The sequence below is a fragment of the Macaca thibetana genome, chromosome 1 (genome assembly GCF_024542745.1).
Source record: "Macaca thibetana thibetana isolate TM-01 chromosome 1, ASM2454274v1, whole genome shotgun sequence".
Classification (NCBI taxonomy): Eukaryota; Metazoa; Chordata; class Mammalia; order Primates; family Cercopithecidae; genus Macaca; species Macaca thibetana.
In genome coordinates, this window is record NC_065578.1 from 84,472,807 (window position 1) to 84,492,177 (window position 19,371).

At 38.4% G+C, this 19,371-nt stretch overlaps 1 protein-coding gene across 1 annotated transcript in view; it reads right to left on the bottom strand.

Annotated features, from left to right (window-relative positions):
* Positions 1 to 17,310, bottom strand: part of SYDE2 (synapse defective Rho GTPase homolog 2) — a 40,783-nt gene extending 23,473 nt beyond the window's left edge. Inside the window, exons 1-3 of the mRNA XM_050771360.1 lie at positions 16,566 to 17,310; positions 6,061 to 6,756; positions 730 to 1,832 (exon numbers count right to left, since the gene is read on the bottom strand). Of these exons, the coding sequence (XP_050627317.1) occupies positions 730 to 1,832; positions 6,061 to 6,756; positions 16,566 to 17,310 (2,544 nt within the window). The remainder of the gene's footprint in view (positions 1 to 729; positions 1,833 to 6,060; positions 6,757 to 16,565) is intronic.
* Between the last annotated feature and the right edge of the window lie 2,061 nt (positions 17,311 to 19,371).

The following is a 19,371-nucleotide window of genomic DNA, read 5'->3' on the forward strand; positions in this document are numbered from 1 at the left end:
CTCCTGACCTCAGGTGATCCATCCACCTCAGCCTCCCAAAGTGCTGGGATTACAGGCGTTAGCCACCATGCCCGACCACTCCATCTATTTTTATAGATACAAGCAAGTAAGACCCACAGAGATTAAGTGACTTGCCCAACATGACACAGCTAAGTAATAATGGAGAAGAAACCAGAATCCAGGTGTTCTGCATCTTAATGCAAAATTCCATTAACTTATGTTGTTTCTTGAGTTTCCATGTTAAGCTTAATTTTATTAAATATTTCAGATTTTATAATATTTACTCATTGTCTTTTAACTTACCTTTTTAACCAATATTATAAATTTGGATAGTACTAAAGCAGAAATAATGTAATGATTTTTAGTCTTAATATGTATCACAAAAATTAGTATAAACAATTACTTATACCTGATATTAATATCCTTTGCCTATGTTTATCAGCTCTGACTTTTCCTTTTAATGCCATTTTGAAGCAATCCTGATTTCTAATTATAAGACCCATGAGGCTCTGTGTTGCAATATAAATTTGTGGACTCATCTAGCATGCTCTCAATAATGGACAACATGAGTCAACTTAAAAATTATACCCTAAACAGTAATGGAATAAAGAATAGGAATTGTAAAATATCTAAATTTGATTTTTTTACATTACCTTGAATTCCTTCCCCCAAGACTTACAATTAATCAATCAATAAAGGAAGTAGTAGAGAACCATAGTAAGATAATACCTGACAGCCTCTCTTTTCAATTTCCATAATACATTTCTGTATCAGAAGGGGTACCATCAGTCCTATATTTTCTTTCTCTACAACTTTTTGAATATCAACTCCAAATATTATTGGTTCTTGGTTTATGTCTAGTCCATGAAGAGAATTCTCCCACTGTTCCATAAGAGTCACTTTCACATAAATAAGACCTCTAGGTTCAAGTTTGACAGCCAATTGATGAGTCTTTGTCACTCTAAATAAGGCGGGAAGAACAACAGTTCCATGACAACAAACTCGATTTTTTCTTGGAGTGGGTTCCCAACTGAATACTACTAGTTTCAAATGTTGTGCATTTTCAATTTCTATGTTGAAAGTGTGATCCATGTCTAAAAATGTTGTTCGACATGTGAGCAAAGCTGTTCTTGCTTTGTTTACTGAATCTACCTGAATTGCACAAAAGACATCTTTTGAATCTATCCGAGGTGGTTTTAAATCCTCAGCACCATAGAAATGTACACTCATGAGCCCAGATATGTACTGTGAACACTTAGGTTGATCAGAAAAGCTATAATGCCTAAAAGCATCAATGTCTATTTCATTCTTGCTACAACTATTTGAAATTATTTCTTTTCCTCTTCCAAATTTGTTTTCAGATCCATGTTTGCTAGCTTTAGTTATAAGTTCAGGTGAGTCTCCATCACTAAGGTAACCACCTTTGCAGGAATACTTAGAACTCATAGAGTTTTTCTTCTGGTAGTTGTGCTGGGAGGATACACTGGTATCAAGATGGTATCGGCTTATAACATTTCTCTTAGCAGCTGTGGTTGTGTTCCCAGAGGGCAGAACATCAGTATGATGAATTTCTCGGCAGTTATATTTAGACAAAGAAGGAGTGTTATCTGGACTGTTTATATAATTCAATGTTCCCTTAACACTTAGCTTTCGGCTAAATTCTGGCAACTTTTTCATTTTCATGGAAAGTTTCCTCACAGTTCTTGGAGATTTTATTTTATCTGGCAAAGACCAATTAATTGAACTGCCTTTTTTCACAGGGCTCGGATTTGGAGAAGATGGTTCTATAATTCCCAATTCAGTACTATTTGTAGCAGCCAGGATCCCTGAACCTTGAAAAAAAAAGAAAGAAAGAAAAATATATTATAAAGCAGTATGTTTTGATTTCTACTTTTATTCTTATTTTATAAACCATCAACTAAACAAGCTCCCACATAGGCAGAAATTCTTCTCTTATTCATCTTAATGGGGAGATTTCATTAGAAGTTCAGCTCAACTTCCATCGTGATACTCAAGCAGAATACTGCATTATCCCAATTATTTAAAATTGAAGTTAATTTTTCATACTTTGTCTATTCCTTATAGAGAAAGATCTAATAACCTCACATCAAAAACTAATGTATGTAACACAATATTTCACAATTAAAATGAGAAAAAGTATTTATTCATTTTAAAAATCAACAAATGATCTTTCTTTAAAAATTACTAATATTCTCCCTCCACCCCTATGTGTCCCAATGACAAATAAGTAGTTTCTTTATAGAGAAAAACCTATTTTAAGTATGCCTACAGGGCTTTTCTAGTAAGAAGATAATAGAAAATGGAGTGTTTGATAAACTGGATAAAGCATCCCCTTGTACTAAAATTATAGTACAATTCTACTGGCTTAATAGTCTGAAACATTCTAGAGTTAATCAGGGTCCTGCTTTAGTCTATAAACATCAATCTGTCTATTTTATCACAGCCTAGAAAAGCTATCCAATATATTAAATTGCTTTAGATTAAATACATTATCACATTAAAAAATTTGACTCTTTTTAACATATTGTAAGTAATTTCTACTGAAGTCCTTAACTAATTATTAAAATGAAATACTATACATGATAGCAACTTCTACTGCAGATAAGACTGAATTTATTAAAACCAAATGCTTTGTTTTTATAAACCCCAAGAGCCAAAATATTACCAAATTCCACAGTCGCTTAAAATTAAACTACAACTATACTAATCAAATCACATACTATCTTTAAAAAGAAGGTACAAAGTAAAAATCTTTAAATATAAATTTATGAACTAGGCTAGAGTCGAGTGAAACTGGCATACTCCTTCAGCACCTAGAACAGTAACTGGTACATAGCAGGAACTCAATATTTAGTGAATAAATGAATAACCAATTGTTAGTTGCCTTGTAAACTGGCAAACTTTGTAGAAAATGCAATATAGAAATTAACAATAATAATTACCAGCCATAAACACCAAGTAATGATCCTGGTAATTGTTCTGAATGAAGTAAAAAATATTATTATGAAGATCACTGCAACAGCACCGGAAACAATCTATCAACACCTAACATTAAGGAAACAGTCAAATAGATTAGGGCACATCAACCCAGCTAAATACTGTACTACAATGCTTGAGAAACAATACTACTCTACATGTAACAATGCAAGATGAAGATACCAAGTAAAAATAGCAAAAATAAAAAATAAAGTCCACTATGATTGCAACTACATAAAAGATACATATATGTCATGGTGGCTCACTGTTATCCCATTACTTTGGGAGGCTGAGGCAGATGGGAGTTCAAGACCAGCCTGGACAACATGGCAAAACCCCATGTCTCCAAAGATACAAAAAAATTAGCAGGTGTGGTGGTGAGCTATAGTCCCAGCTACTAGGGAAGCCAAGGTGGGAAGACTGGTTGAGCCGGGAAGGTCCAGTGTTTCCCAGGCTGGGAGGCTAGCAAGCCGTGATTGTGCCATTGTGCTCCACCCTGCAAAACACGGCAAAACCCTGTCTTTAAAAAAAAAAATAAATAAATACATATATATCTGGAAGTTAATCAGGAAAAAACAAGTCATAATTGTATTAGGATGAATTAGCTTTCCAATTCTCTGATCAAAAATTATTTTGAAATTCAACCATTTTCTTTGCCAATTTCTCAAGAGCTTTCTGCCAATATTGCTAAGAAACAGATCACTTTAGGTAATGGTTTTTCCACCAAAATAAAACAACAAAAAAAGACAACTTATAAATAAACTGTCTATATATTTCCTTTGGTCAATTTAGGATTTTTGACCAAAAAATATTTTAATTATATATTATAATCATATATTTTACAATATTAAATGAAATATTTAATATTTATAATATTTATTTTATAATTATAAATATATTTTAATTATATATATATGAGAAGAATGACAGTAAAAAAGGAGATAGTAAAAAAAGCAGATATACCATACTTTTAAGTTATATTTTTTTTAAAAAATGTTAGTCTTTCCGGGTTCACAATTTGCCACAAACATTAAAAAAAAAAAAGTTTAAGGATAGTCACTTAAATCAAGGTGTGTGTCACTTCATGAACACCAACTTTCTATCTTTGCTCTTATCCTTATACTCTCTTGTCTTCTCTGAACTATTCCATATCCATCGCTATCTGTAATACTATAGCCTTCCCTATCACTCTACCCTGATCACAATCTGCATTCCAAATTACTATTTTATATAGTATTTATTTCTCTCCCCGTCCAGATTACAAAAGAAGCACACATTCACTCTGGAGAATTATCCTATAATTAGAAATGCACAAACAAAAAATTTAATTACCTTCAATCTCAATACCCAGAAAAAAATAAAAACAAATAAACAAAAAAACACTTAACATTTCCAGGATAGCTTTCAGCTTTTCTTTCAAAATTGCCATCACATAGTACACATTGTTTCAGAACTTGCTTTTTCTTTTAATATACATTTACTCCACCTTTCTATGTCCCTGAGAAAACGTTTCAAATGTAAGTAGTTTATTTGCAAAGTACAGAAACAACAGCGAGGGAGTTGAGAAAATTCAGCGGAAAATTCAAGCTGAATTATTAAGCCTGCTATCACTATGGGCAACTGGAGCTTGACCTCATGAGAAAACTCTGGGAAACTACATAGAATATGAACTCAGAATTATTCTGCCCAAGGGTTGAGGGAGCTGAGGTGGTTCTATACCAGCTCTTGTCAGGCACTGGTTGAGAGGCACACCCAGGCTGCCCTGCAGAGAGATTCTCTAAGACTTCAGAGAAAGTCCTTAAACAGAGATGAAGATGTTGGTGGCTGGAAATAAGCTTCTCCCATTTAAAAAGTAAGTAATAAAACCCAAGGGATATAAGACAAAGCACTGACAGCATCTCCTATACCCCACATCTTTAAATATTCTGCATCATTTGAAATTCTGTAAATTAAAATCACTTGATATAAAACAGAACTGCTTTCTATTCTACACTTGATATTTGCAAGCAAATGTGCCTTACGTTCTGTTTCCTGCGTACCGTGTCGGGGACTAAAAGAAGCATATCAGAAAACTAAAGGCAATTTTTGCAGATCAAAAACTTTTGAATATCCGCAATTTCAAATGGGTTAACCTAATATACATAAAACTTCAATTATTTCATTTTTCAGTTCCATAACTACTGTAGCACTTATTTTCACATGGGTCAACTTAATCTACATAAAACTTCAACTACTTCATTTTTCAGTTCCATAACTACTGTAGCACCTATTTGCAAAGGCCTTACTTCTACGTCTCATTTCTTTCTCTCTTCTCTCTTTCTTTTGCTCATGAGGAAACTTAGGCATAACAAACACAAACTAATGACCACTGATAACACTAAAAATAAAACTTTTCAGCTGCAGCCAGGCCAAGTGTGAATGAATGAATGAATGAATGAATGAATGAAGCAAAATAAGACTTACTTTTTCTTCAACTCCCTATGATTTCTTGCTTCCAACTAATAGACAAGCAATTACTGTCTCAAATGATTGGCATATTAAAGCACACCGGACTATAAAGTCAAGTCTGTGGCCAGGCACAATGGCTCACACTTACAATCCCAGCACTTTGGGAGGCCAAGGTGGGTGGATGGCTTGAGGTCAGGAGTTCTAGACCAGCCTGGTCAACAAAGCAAAACCCTGTCTCTACAAAAGAATACAAAAATTGTCTGGGCATGGTGGCAGGTACCTATAGTCCTAGCTACTCAGGAGGCTACGGTGGGAGGATCACCTAAGCCTGGACGTCAAGGCTGCGGTGTGCCATGATTGTGCCACTGCACTCTAGCCTGGGTGACAGAGTGAGACCCTTTCTTAAAAAATAAAACAAAACAAAGATCAAGTCTGTGATAGTAATAATTAAACCAGCATGTACGTTAAAATGTTTATAAACCTTTTTGAGTTTTATTTTCATGAAAATATATTCACAAGAAAAAGTATAACAAACATCTATATTTAGTTTTAGCTACTATCAAATAATTGAAAAATGGAAGAAGAAAGAAAAGACAGATATATGATCATTTTTACCTGCAAAAGGAGATTTCAACATAGGACTGTCCTCTACCATTATACCTTCTTGTGTCTTGTGTCCTAGCCTTTGCTTGTACTGCTGTACAAATTCTGTGGAACGGGCAGGATCCATAGGATTCATTCCATTTGACCATGTGGTCTGAATATCACCTGTATGTTCAGAAGAGCACAGCGAGTCTTCAGTATGCTGCTCTGCTTTCATCAGGTCACTGCCAGACAACATGCTTAAATTGACAGCAGGGAGCTTCCGAACAGCAGAGTCAACCTCACCAAAACTCAAGGCACTTGATATACCAAGGTCATCATCCTCAGGAATGGGGTTGTACCATATTTCTCCTTCATCATCTGCATCATTTTCCTCATTAAAATCTAAAGCACAGTTTCTCGATAATGAAGAGTTTGTAGCGTTACATACCACATATGTACAGTACTCTTTAGATGATTTGAGGAAAGACTGTGATAGCTGATGTTTAGGTAGAGACACAGGTGAGATAGATAAATGATTTCTATCTTGGCATTTCTTATTTTCTTCTTCCAGATTAAGAGATCTCAGAGTACTCTGATATAGCCAATTGCGTTTCTTTGAAACAGTGATGCTGTTAAGTGGCTTATGACCTCTGAATTCAATATTATCCTTCAGATCTTCAAGTTCTCTTCTCTTCATTGAAGACCCATAGGCATTTTCAAATAAATCTGTTGCAAAGATAGAATAGAAGGTAAAATATAATGGCTGGTATATCAGAAAGACATGTCACTTCAGACCAGTTATTTAAAAAAATTTTTTTAAACAAAAAGTAACAACAATCACATTTAGAGACTAAAATTGAACTAGAAAAAAATTGAATTTTACATATAAATATGATTTATATTATTTAGAAATCAAACTGCTAGTATAAGTGTCAAAGAATTCTAAGAAAAAGGATATACAAACTCGAAGACTGCCTTTATAAAAACTACAGTGCTAACAAAGCCTTATCCGAAGTAAAACATACCTTATAAAAAGTTTATATAGAATACTTTATACATAGTATACCTCTAATCAATATTTGAATAAGTTTCAATTCATTATTACACGGACCAGAAGTCCTTAAAAATATAATATTCCTCCTACCTTTTCACACAAAGATTAACTTTCAAACCTAACAAGTATGCCTTACTGACATTAAAATGTCAACATAACATTGGCTTCCTATCCATATAACACAATAGCACTTTATGTAGGGTTTAAGTTCTAAATATCTAGGGAAGAACAAAAAACAAAAATTCCTTCAGAAAGCCCCAGATTAGAAGCAGGTATGCTGTCTCACAGCATGCACTACACAGCTATTATTTTTTTTGGCCAGGCACAAACTTAAGCAGCAGGGAAATAAGAATGAACAAAACAATCCCTTCCCTTAAGAAATTCACAGTCCAAGCCCTGCGCGATGGCTCATGCCTGTAATCCCAGCACTTTGGGAGGCCCAGGCGGGTGGATCACGAGGTCAGGAGTTTGAGACCAGCCTGACCAACATAGTGAAACCCCGTTTCTATTAAAAATACAAAAATTAGCCGGTCATGGTGACATGCGCCTGTAGTCCCAGCTACTCAGGAAGCTGAGGCAGGAGAATAGCTTGAACCCAGGAGGCGGAGGTTATGGTGAGCTGAGATCCCACCACTGCACTCCAGCCTGGGCAACAGAGTGAGACTCTGTCTCAAAAAAAAAAAAAAAGAAATTCATAGTCCAATGGGAGACCTCAAATGCTTAGATATATGCATATCTTAATATAAGTAAGACTCTACAAATGTATACATAACATTAATTTCATATAAAGAGGAAAACATTTTGTGTTTCCAGAGTTGTAAAGCAGGCTTCAATGACAATCCATAAGCTAAGTATATAACTATCATCAGAATAATAATTCACCATACATAATTAAAACCACATTTGTAAAAATCTAAGATCATCTCAGGTTTCTAAATTATGGGATTATACGGTCAACTCATCTTATTGGCACAGCAAGTAAAATATAATGGTCTAGGCCGGTCGCGGTGGCTCACGCCTACAATCCCAGTATTTTGGGAGGCCGAGGTGGGCGGATCACGAAGTCAGGAGATCGAGACCATCCTGGCTAACACGGTGAAACCCCATTTCTACTTTAAAAATATAAAAATTAGCCAGGCGTGGTGACGGGCACCTGTAGTCCCAGCTACTTGGGAGGCTGAGGCAGGAGAATGGCGTGAACCCGGGAGGCCGAGCTTGCAGAGAGTTGAGATCGCGCCACTGCACTCTAGCCTGGGCGACAGAGCGAGACTCCGTCTCTTAAAAAAAAATAAAAATAAAAATAATAATGGTCTAAAAATAGAGTGATAAAACACACTAAGCTACAAGGAGCTTAATAACAACCAAAAAATCAGATTTAGGTGTAAGTAAGGTTTTCAACAACCTCCCTTCTAAAGAAATCTAAATGTCCAGCCTGGGCAACATGGCAAAATCTAAAAGGCCAGCCTGGGCAACATGGTAAGACCCTATCTCTACAACAAATTTAAAAATTAGCCAGGTGTGGTGGCACACACCTGTCATCCTAGCTACTTTGTAGGCTAAGTTGGGAAGATTGCCTGAGCCCAGGAATGTGAGGCTGCAGTGAGCTATGATTATGCCACTGTGCTCTAGCCTGGGCAACAGAGTGAGACCCTGTCTCTTAAAAAAAAAAAAAATTAATTAATTTTTCTTTCAAAAAACTCCTAAACATGTACCCAAACAAGCAGATTTGTAATGAATAAATAAATAAATAGCCGGGCGCAGTGGCTCATGCTTGTAATCCCAGCACTTTGGGAGGCCGAAGCGGGCGGATCACGAGGTCAGGAGATCGAGACCATCCTGGCTAACACGGTGAAACCCCGTCTCTACTAAAAATACAAAAAATTAGCCTGGCGTGATGGCGGGCGTCTGTAGACCCAGCTACTCAGGAGGCTGAGGCAGGAGAATGGCGTGAACTCCGGAGGCGGAGCTTGCAGTGAGCTGAGATTGCACCACTGCACTCCAGCCTGGACAACAAAGCGAGACTCCGTCTCAAAAATAATAATAATAAAATAAATAAATAAATAAATAAATAAATCTTAAACACAAATTGCAAGTCACATTCAATTCCAGATGCAGGAATTAGACTAGAAATCAGAAGGGAAAGAAGCTCCCATGAATACCTACTATGCCAGGCATTGATTTACTCCACAAATGAGTGACTATTATGTGGCAGGCATGAGAGATAAAGCAGTAAGGAGGCCCCCAACCTCATTTAACCTCTAGAACAATCCTATGAAACGGTATGATTACCATCATGAGCCTCAAAGAATATGAGAAATATGGTCAAGTCGCTAGCCCAGGATTCAAATTTAAGCCTATCTAACCTTAAAACCCATGCTCCACTCACCATGCTACCCACAAACCACACCATGCTACCCATACCAGCTACCCACAAACAATACAGAAGCAGGCAACCCTCTCTGAACATGGGGATATTCATCTCAATTTATCTTATAAATTAAAGTGGTTGCTGGTAAGGACTAAGTGAAATAATGTTCAAAATACTTGAAAAACTATAAAGTTCTACTCAAAAACGTCAAGTAACTTGTTCAAGAGCACCTTGTTGGTAAATGGAAAAGGCAGCACTCAAACTCATTCTGACTCCAAAGTTTGTGGTGATATACCTAGCCTACTATAAGGGAAATTCAAGACTCTTTCTTTGGTTCTATCTCCATTACACTTAAAATTAACAACTGAAAAATCAAAACATACTCAGCAATCACTGGGCTTTCTGGGTTTTCAGTGATCACATGATTTTGCCAGGTGCACTGAAATCTAAATCTATTTCACATTTAAGTTCAAATCCAGTATTACTTAACAGTATTTCAGACCATCACAGGATATTATAGTTTGACCCAATTTAAATTTGAAGCAAACAGTATAAAATTACATTACTCATAATGGCTATGAGCCACATCTTATTTTATCTTTTTTTCAGACATCTCTTAGAAATTCCAAATTTTTATACAGCTAGACACATTCATTATTTTAAATCTTAGTGTAGTTTTCTGACATACACTATAAATGAGTCTTTAAACGTGCTTCTACTACATTGCAAGGAACTGCAATGAGAAAAATAAAGCTACCAGTATCCCATATTTAAGCAAGTCGATACTTCCATTGATATAATCATTTAATGAAAGTATAATATTAAAAGGATTTTTTTTTTACTAGATGTGGTCTCACTCTGTCACCCACGCTGGAGCACAGTGGCACTGTTATGGCTTGCGGCAACCTCAACCTCCCAGGCTCAAGTGATCCTCCCACCTCAGCCTCCCCAGAAGCTAGGACTACAGGCTTGCACCACCACAACTGACTAATTCTTTTTCTTTTGGTAGAGACAGGGTCTCACTATGTTGCCTAGGCTGGTCTGGAACTCCCAGGCTCACGTGATCCTACTGCTTCCCCCCCGTCCAAAGTGCTGGAATTATGATGTAAGCCACCATGTCTAGCCACTATTTTCAATGAAATTACAAACCACAAAAGCTTGAATCCATTCACTCTGCTATTGCCAAATATTTTAAAATAAATGATGCTGAACTTTAAACTTATAGATAAATGGCACGTTATTACAATTTATATTATGTATTATAAATATATAATATTACAAAGGCCAAATAAATTTATTAAACTGAATTAATCAACACATTATTCAAGATAATAAACTTTACTTGACCAATTATTTATAAATTATTTAAAACATTTTTATCTCACTTAAATTAAATGGATCCATATGAATGTAAATTCATAGATATGGAAAGCTATTTGCAATCTTCCCTCCCATTTAATGCAACAATTAATGTTTAACCATACTAGCATAAATTTAGGAGTTTTAGCTTCATATATATGTAAAATATATATTATTTACAAATTATAAATTTTTTTGAAGAGACAGGGTCTCACTGTTGCCTATATATTATATATAAAATATATACAATATGTAATAAAATATATTTTATATATAAAAATATAACATATACATTATATATACACACACGCACACACAGACACACATTGAAAGAAGGTCCAAGTAAAAATATAAAAATAAGTATGCAAAGTTACAAGGCAAAAAAGTCCTTAGTCTCTTGCAACTATGCATGTTATGAGATAATTTTCAGATTCTAATTAAAGTAATTTTACTTTGAATCTGTAAGAGAAGACAGAAGTGGCAATTAAAAGTTTTTCACTCAGAAAAATATTCCACACAGTGGTGAACTACCCAAGTCAAATCTGTTTTCTCAACTATTATTTCATAATAAATCTAGATTACTTACTATTACTGAACATTTAACTAGTGCACCCAGCTCAAATGCATCAGCAAATTTTCCAATAAATTATATATTTCAACCCTCACTGAAAATGTGTAGTACTGGCCAGGCGCGGTGGCTCACGCCTGCAATCCCAGCACTTTGGGAGGCCGAGGCGGGCGGATCACGAGGTCAGGAGATCGAGACCATCCTGGCTAACACCGTGAAACCCTGTCTCTACTAAAAATACAAAAAATTAGCCAAGCATGGTGATGGGCGCCTGTAGTCCCAGCCACTCGGGAGGCTGAGGCAGGAGAATGGTGTGAACCCGAGAGGGGGAGCTTGCAGTGAGCCAAGGTCACACCACTGCATGCCAGCCTGGGTGACAGAGCTACACTCCATCTAAAAAAAAAAAAAAAAAAAAAAAATGTGTAGTACCTACAGAGACATCTTTCATCATTTTAAAAATTCTGCAGAAATAAACTCCTGCTTTTCCTTACCTCTCTTTAAAAATCCCAAATAAAAGTATCTTATGAACACTGTATTAGATGTTTTAATCTATGTTTTAAAAGCATTAAACATTTTAATATTTATTAAAATCCTGTTTCTAAAAGAGTACAAGTATCCCCTGCTTACAAACTTGGCAGTCCAAATGAAATTACTAGAATAAACTTAAGTTTCTGTGTGTGTTTATGTGTGTGTGTATCTTTATCTTTCCTAGACAAATCTAAAAGGGGGAGAGGGATAGAATGAAAAGGAAAGAAACACCTTTTTTCTTTTATTTTTCTTCCCTTGTGACTAGCAATAAAAACCCTAAAGAAAAAAAAAAAGCTGTATGTTAGCTTTTGAGAGGGGAAAGTAGAGAAGAAAACTCTGAGACTGTTTTCAGTTCCACAAAAGTAACAGGGAGCAGCAAGAGAAAGAAGCACAAAAGATGAGCAGAATAAATAAATACCCCAAAAAGGTGTCCTCTAGCTCAATTCCCAGTGCTCCTAAGGCAGTACTCCTCAACTTCGATCTTTTCACTCTCCATCTAGAATCCTAACGATCTGAGGCAAAGCAGCATTCTCACAAAGCCTGGTTGCCTTCCCCTTGATAATAAGTAAGTACCAGGTACAGTACCAAATGGATTATCTTTTTTCATCCTCACAGCAACCTCAGGACTGAGGCGACACAGGGTTGAGTAACTTATCCAAGGTCACAAGCCTGGTAAGTGGTAGAGTCTGACCAGAAATCCAGAATCTCTATTCTGTTAACCATTGTACTATATGGCCTCCTCTCTTGCAGATTCCAAAATCTCACTAATATTTGTTAGTGCAAGATGAGACCAATATGGAGGGAAATGCTCAAATGTGTAATATATAAGTAGTAAGTACATTAATTCATATACATAAAACTGAAGCAAAAAGAGCCCAACTGCTTTGCTCTAATAGAGGTAGTTTAAGTACCAAGTATCAGAATAAGGTAGAATTTTTTTAAAAAAAACTTCAGGGATGTGAGAGCTCTAGAAGCTTACTATTCAAAAGTATGGTCCACCAGAAAGCAGCATCTACACTGGAAGCAGAATCTCGGCCACCCTATACCTATAGAATCTGCATTTCAACAAAATTTCCAGGGAATTCATATGGACATTAAGTTTGAAAAGCACTGCTCTAAAACAGTGAACCACATTTTGAGTGGCAAAGGTCTAGCAAACAGCCTTCTTAAAAAATAAACACAACATTTCTTGGGAGCCACTGGTCTAGAAATGTAGGACTTTCAAATCAACACACCACTATTTTCTGCTGAATTTGTAATTCTCAAAGTTTTCCAGCCACCAGCAACTCCAATGTTCCATGGCACTCTTCCAGAAAAAAGGAAAGAAAAAAAAAAAAAAAAAAAAAAAGCAACTGCACTTGCTTCCTAGCACCACAACAGCAGAATCTCTCAGGCAGAGATTTAAAACTAGAAGACTGAAAAAAACTATATACCTATTGCTACCCATCTTGAAGTGGGCCAACACAGAAAAAAGTTGTTGGAAAAACTCATAAAGATTATGTAATTCATAAAGATAAAAAAATCAGAGTTTACAAATACTTGAGAAAAGTAGGTGGGAATCAAGTCATAGTGTCAACTTCACTTTAAGATGGTTAAAGATCATACCAAACTAATTAATACTACCTTAAAATAATTGTCTAAAAATTTTAGACAAAATACTAAGTTATACAGTCAAGTTTTTTCTTTCACAGACCATGTAGCAGGAAAAGTGGAGTCAAAGTAGGCTAATTATTTTTTAAAGCAATAAAAGGTGCTTTTGAATTTGTTTCTGAAAACGATATGCTAATTAAAACTTATTTATAAAGATTTATAATGATGTATAGTTGGCAAACACATTAAGATTCCTTTGTAATTTTAAGGCTTGCAGAAACTTGACAATTTTTACTATGTGTAATGACTTTAGATTTCTTAAATCATCATCTCAATTAAGAACAAATCGGCCAATCTGTGAACACTACATACTTAACTGCATCAAATCATTTGGCATTATAATACTATCAAAAGTTCTTAGTAGGAGCCAGAAATCAAAATAGAAAATCATTTGTGTTTCCATTTGTCATATAGTCTCAAAAATTTTCACAATACCTATATAGATTAAGTATCTCCATTTCACTGAATAATTATTCGGTATTACAAATTCCAAATATAATTTTATTTTGACAGAAAATATCCTATGAATAATATTGTACAGAAAAATGTGCTATAAACCATTTCGGATATTTAACATCTTTACATAAACAAGAATGTACTGGTTCATCTAGACCGCTCCAAGTAAGTTTTGCAGAAAACGTGATTTAAAAGTAGAAGTCAAGTAACATCAATTTGAAATAAGTAAATATTTAAAGGTAAAAGTTTAAAATGGATACAGCAATTACTTTTTAAAATATCCTTAAACCTAGCCTAAGAGTCTCCCATCTTCTTTGCAACTTTGAGGAAGTTACTTACCCCTTATGCCTTGTTGAAATTCACCCATATCCTCAATCCAAGCAATTTAATAGAATTAATTGGATCAGACCTTTAAAGAACTCTCGAGTCTCTGAACTTATATAAATAGGGGCTTTTTTCAAACTCATGACACCTCGAGTTTGAATCCACATAGTAGTCTGAATCCATATACAGGTACCAATTGAGTGATCTTGGGCAAACTGCTTAATCTCTCTGTTCTTTTTCTTCTTGTTGTTATTAAATGACAGCATATCTCCATTTTGGGGCTATAAAAATTATATGAGAACCACCTAATGTATCCAGAATGGTCTTAGTAAGACCAACTACACTTTATGAAAAATAATTTTTTAAAAAGCTCTCCAAATCTATACTAGAGATGTAAACACTGCACAAATTATTTTCATCTCTCCTGAAAGATGAATTAGTGATTTAAAAGGAAGGAACATCTGAGAGTTGTTTAAACCAGAGATTATGGTAGCTTTGGCTTAGATTTCTCATAAAATACCTAAAATACTATCATATAATTCTGTTTCATTTTAATTTCTAAGCAGTTTCATTTAGTTGCTTAATGCAAAAATCAAATTCATTCTTAAAGGAACTATATTTATTACTTTAAAAATCCTTGAATGTTTACTACTGAGGGCATTAAAAGCCATCACATGGTAAATGTTTTAGCACTGCAACAAAAGGGTGAAAAATATTTGACTCTTTTTTGTTATGGATGAAATTCAACTATGGTACCAAGAGTTAAAACTAAGCCAAAGTCGAGGAGGTAAAAATATTGTGGCAATAAAATATAATAAATGATTACAAATTACTTTACTCCTGGAAATGCATGTTGAATATGAACTTAGTATAAAGTACACCTCTCTTAAAGAATTTATATTCTACTATCCTTTTGTTCAAGTGAAATGGAATATTTAACCTTGAGAATAAAATTTGACAGGTATGTATTAGCGCTGTATAGACAGGAAAAAACTTTGCAAGTTGGCACACACTTTGAATGAATCATTTGATTTGTCTTCATTGTTTGATAAGAAGTTTTGTGAACTTTGTTTCTCCCCACTGTTGTGTGTTTATTGGTTAAACAAAGTTAATGTGTATAAATCCAGTCCTGTATGATTTGTAATTACTAACAGAGAAACAGCCAAGTACTGTGAATACCTTTTACATTTCAGGATTTAAGGTTTTCAAAATTATTCCTGACTTATAAGTCTTTATGCTCACTAAAAATTTTTATATGTAAGAGTATTCAAAAGACCATGTTGTTTTGGCTCACTTTGAAGATATTATACTCCTTTCAGGAAAGATATTTTGATATTTACAACATAATTCACAAGTTTCTAGCATTGATAACCTAAACCTTCAGTGATAGTTAAAAATCATGCACATACAAAATAGGGAGCATAATCCTATTATAAGGATCAATATACTTTTTAAAAAACTAATTTACTTCTCATATAAATAGATTTTAAGTTTGCAAATGACTGCTTTTAAAACAAAAAAAAAGTACCTGAGGGACATTTTTCTTTTGATTAAAATGTTAGTGTCCTTGATTTTTCACAATAAAAAGATTACTTACTTTGTTGGGGTTTCTTTGGTGAAGGTAGGCAGGTGGAGAGATGGTGTATGTGAAATACTACCTGACTAAAAAATTCTACTTATGGTAGGGTTTTTTTGTTTGATTTGTTTGGGGTTTTGGTTGTGTGTATGTATGCATGTGTGTGCGTGCCTGGGACAGACAAAAAAAAAGTTGTAATGAGTAAAATGACAGTTTATGAAGCCTATAAAATCTACCTTGAATCAAATTCAAATTCACAAACTCCACAAAAGTCTATGGATTTGCCTAGAGCTACAAAGAATAAAAAATCAAGACAGTACCGCCCATCTGTAAACCTACTAAAAGTGTGTTAAACTTAACCTTTACTCATTCACGTAATACTTAGGGAATAGGCACACTGGTTTTTCGAGAAGAAACACAACCCCAATTCTTCATGCCACTGTCTGATTAAAAAACAAAACAAAAAGCAAAACGAGTAAATGCATTATATTAAGTAACCTCGAAATTAAGCTGCCACTTACATGACACTTACTTTGGCCCGGTAACGTACCTGTCTGCAAAAACATACCTTTTTCTTGGCTTTTAAGACAGAAGCCCAGTCGATAAACAGTAAAGCTCGCGGTGCTAGCTATTTGATCGCAAAGTATCCTACCTGTCAGCCTAATTCTTTGGTCTGGGGGCACCGACAGGGCACTGTTTTCACGCACTTTCAAAGCGCCCACATTTGGGGAGGCTGCCTGCGTTCCTGTGACTTTGGGGGCCGTCCCACGGGCACGACCCTTCATTCCCAGGGACAGCAGACGCCCTCTGTACATCCACTTCTGCAGCTTCTTGACTGTCACTGCAGGCGGCTTGAGGAAGGAGGGGCCTTCCCGGCGGTCTCCTTTGCCGCTGCGTATCACAGAGGACCCCGCTGGATCCCTGAAAGGGCTTCCCGAGGAGCAGCCGTGGTCCTTGGAGCCTGGAGGCTGGAGGCCGGTGGGTGCAGCCGCCCGGGCGCGGTCCCCACTCCAGCCGTCCATCCTGCCTCCACGTGGCGGGGGCTCGTCCCAGTCCCCGTGCGCGCCGCACCTGATCCAGCTGTCGCTCGGCCACCGCTGGAAGGGAAGCGGCTTGGCACCCACCCGGAGGCTCTCGAGGCTTCTGCTGCAGGACAGCCGCATCCGAGGATTCCGCAGCTGGCCTCCCCCCGACTCCCTCTGAGGCGACCGGGGCGGGGACACCTGCTGCCGAGGCCGTCCGCCGCCTCGCCTCTCCCCGTCTCGGGGACAGGCTCGGCGGTCCGCAGCGCCGCGGGAAGGCGGCTGGCCCGGAGCCCGGGCTCCCGCGGGGAAGCCGTGATCCGCCAAGCCCCCGCCGCCCCGCCGCGCGCCCGAGTCAGGGGGCAGGTCGTGCATGGCCTGGATCAGCAGATAATAGGCCTCTCGCAACTGGGTCCGCAGCCTGCCTGTCTCCAGGCGGCCGCCCTCCGCCCCCAGGGAGGAGCCCGCCGCTGGGGGAGGCGGGGGACGCCGTTCCGCCTCCGCCCCCTCAGGCTCGGGCGCAGGCTGCGAGCCGCCGGGCAGGTTTTCGTAGTAGTCGGCGTCGTAGTCGTCTTCGTCCTCGTCCACTTCCTCCTCTCCGCTGCCCTCGGAGCCCTCGGGGGCGTGCAGAGAGGCATGGCTCCAGCGGGCGGCCTCCTGCCCGCAGCGCGGCCGAGGCCCGAGGGCCCCCGACTGCTCCGGGTGCCCTCCGGGGACCCGCGCGCCGGGACCCCACGCCGCAGGTGACGGCGGGGGCTGCTGTAGGCTCGGCCCGGCTCCCCCGGCGTGCTCACGTTGGGGGGTGTCTGCGGCACCCCAGGCGTCTCCTGCGGCTGCCGAAGAGGCCGCCACCGCAGCTGCCGCTGCTGCCCGGAGCCCTAGCCCCCCGGCGCCGCGGGGACCCCGCCTTCCCCGGAGCCTGGACAGCGTCCTCCTCAGAGGGTCCGCCATCTCCTCTGCCTTAGCCGCGAGGCTCACCCCAGCCGTGGGGAGAGGTCGGAGACCCGCTGCGGAGAAAACCGCGGAGGCGGAGGCGGCGGCGGCTCCCCATGACCGGCGCTGGCCCTCGCCGGCTCCTCACATACTTGGCATAACTCTGCCGCGGGAAGGCGTGGGGGAGGGCTGTGGAGCCGCAACGCGCATGCCCCGGAGCCCCGGGCCGCGACGGGACGCGCGGGCCGGGGGCCGCAGATGTGGGTTCCCGGGGTGGGCGAGTGGTGCAGGTGGAGGCTGAGGTCGCAGGCCGGGAGGTGGGTAGTAGGTCGGCTGAAGCTGACCGACGGAAGCAGGGGTGGGCGCACAGAGCGCGAAGGGTGCGGAGAGAGTTGAGGCAGAGGAAAGAAGAACGAGCGGGAACATGAGTCTGGGCTGGTGCCTGCAAAGTTTTGGTTAGGGAGCCGGAGAAAGGGAAAGTGCCCTCCTGGCTGTCACCCCAGCACCTTCACCGCCACCCCTGCACGAGGTGTGTCTTAGGCATAGCAAGTCCTAGCTTGAGAGAAAACAAAGATTGTTTTGACGGACAAAGTATGAGTGCAGGTGTATCTCGGTGTGTGTGTTCTAGAAATGTATCAATCATTTTAATTGCCCAGAGAGCTAGCTATTTAAAAGAAATTTGCAGCGATTCCTTTTCTATAAGAGTCCTTTTATTAAAAACAAAGCAAAACCCACCCACCGATGTCGCTTTTAAATCTGTTTTTCCTTATTTCTTTCAATTAATGCATACTAACAAAATTAATTCTTACATCAGCCAAAACTTGTAAAATGAAGCCACGAACATAATGTCCCCCATCACCCTACCTACAAGACTATCAGGTTTGCAGCTTTCTGATATAAAAAAGCTAACACTTCGTTTTAATTTAAATAGTGAGTTGAGAAGCAATTGAATTGAAATTGAGACACAGTGTAATCTGGAAATACCAGCCATCTCCCAAAAACATTAAATTCCAGGTTCTGGGTAGCAGTTGCAAACTAAAGTACCCCTCATTGCCAGAGATTAATTGATTCAGTGATTGACAAGAATCAGTCGTGCTATCATCCCTGATTTGAGTTACTTTTTTTTAGTGTTTACATAGTAGAAAGGGCCTTTTTCTGAGTTACAAATGTACTAACACCTAGCACAGTACCTGCACTTAGTAGATACTCAAATACTTAAGAAAAATTTGTTGAAGAAATAAATGCTTGCATTACTAAATAAAATGAAGTAATTTTGCCTTAATTTACCTTATTTCCAGCTGCAGTATATTTTCCTATGTCAGTTTTGTTGTCCAATGGCTCCAATCTCTGAATGTGCTTTGACTATACTACTTTTATTAGTACCTAGTCTCCGCTTCCTGGAATAATTGTATCTGCATCTGAGATTTGCAGATAAGAGAGAAGATTTGCAGAAATCTTACCCACTCTATAAAACTCTGCTCTAGGCCAGATGGGGTGGCTCAT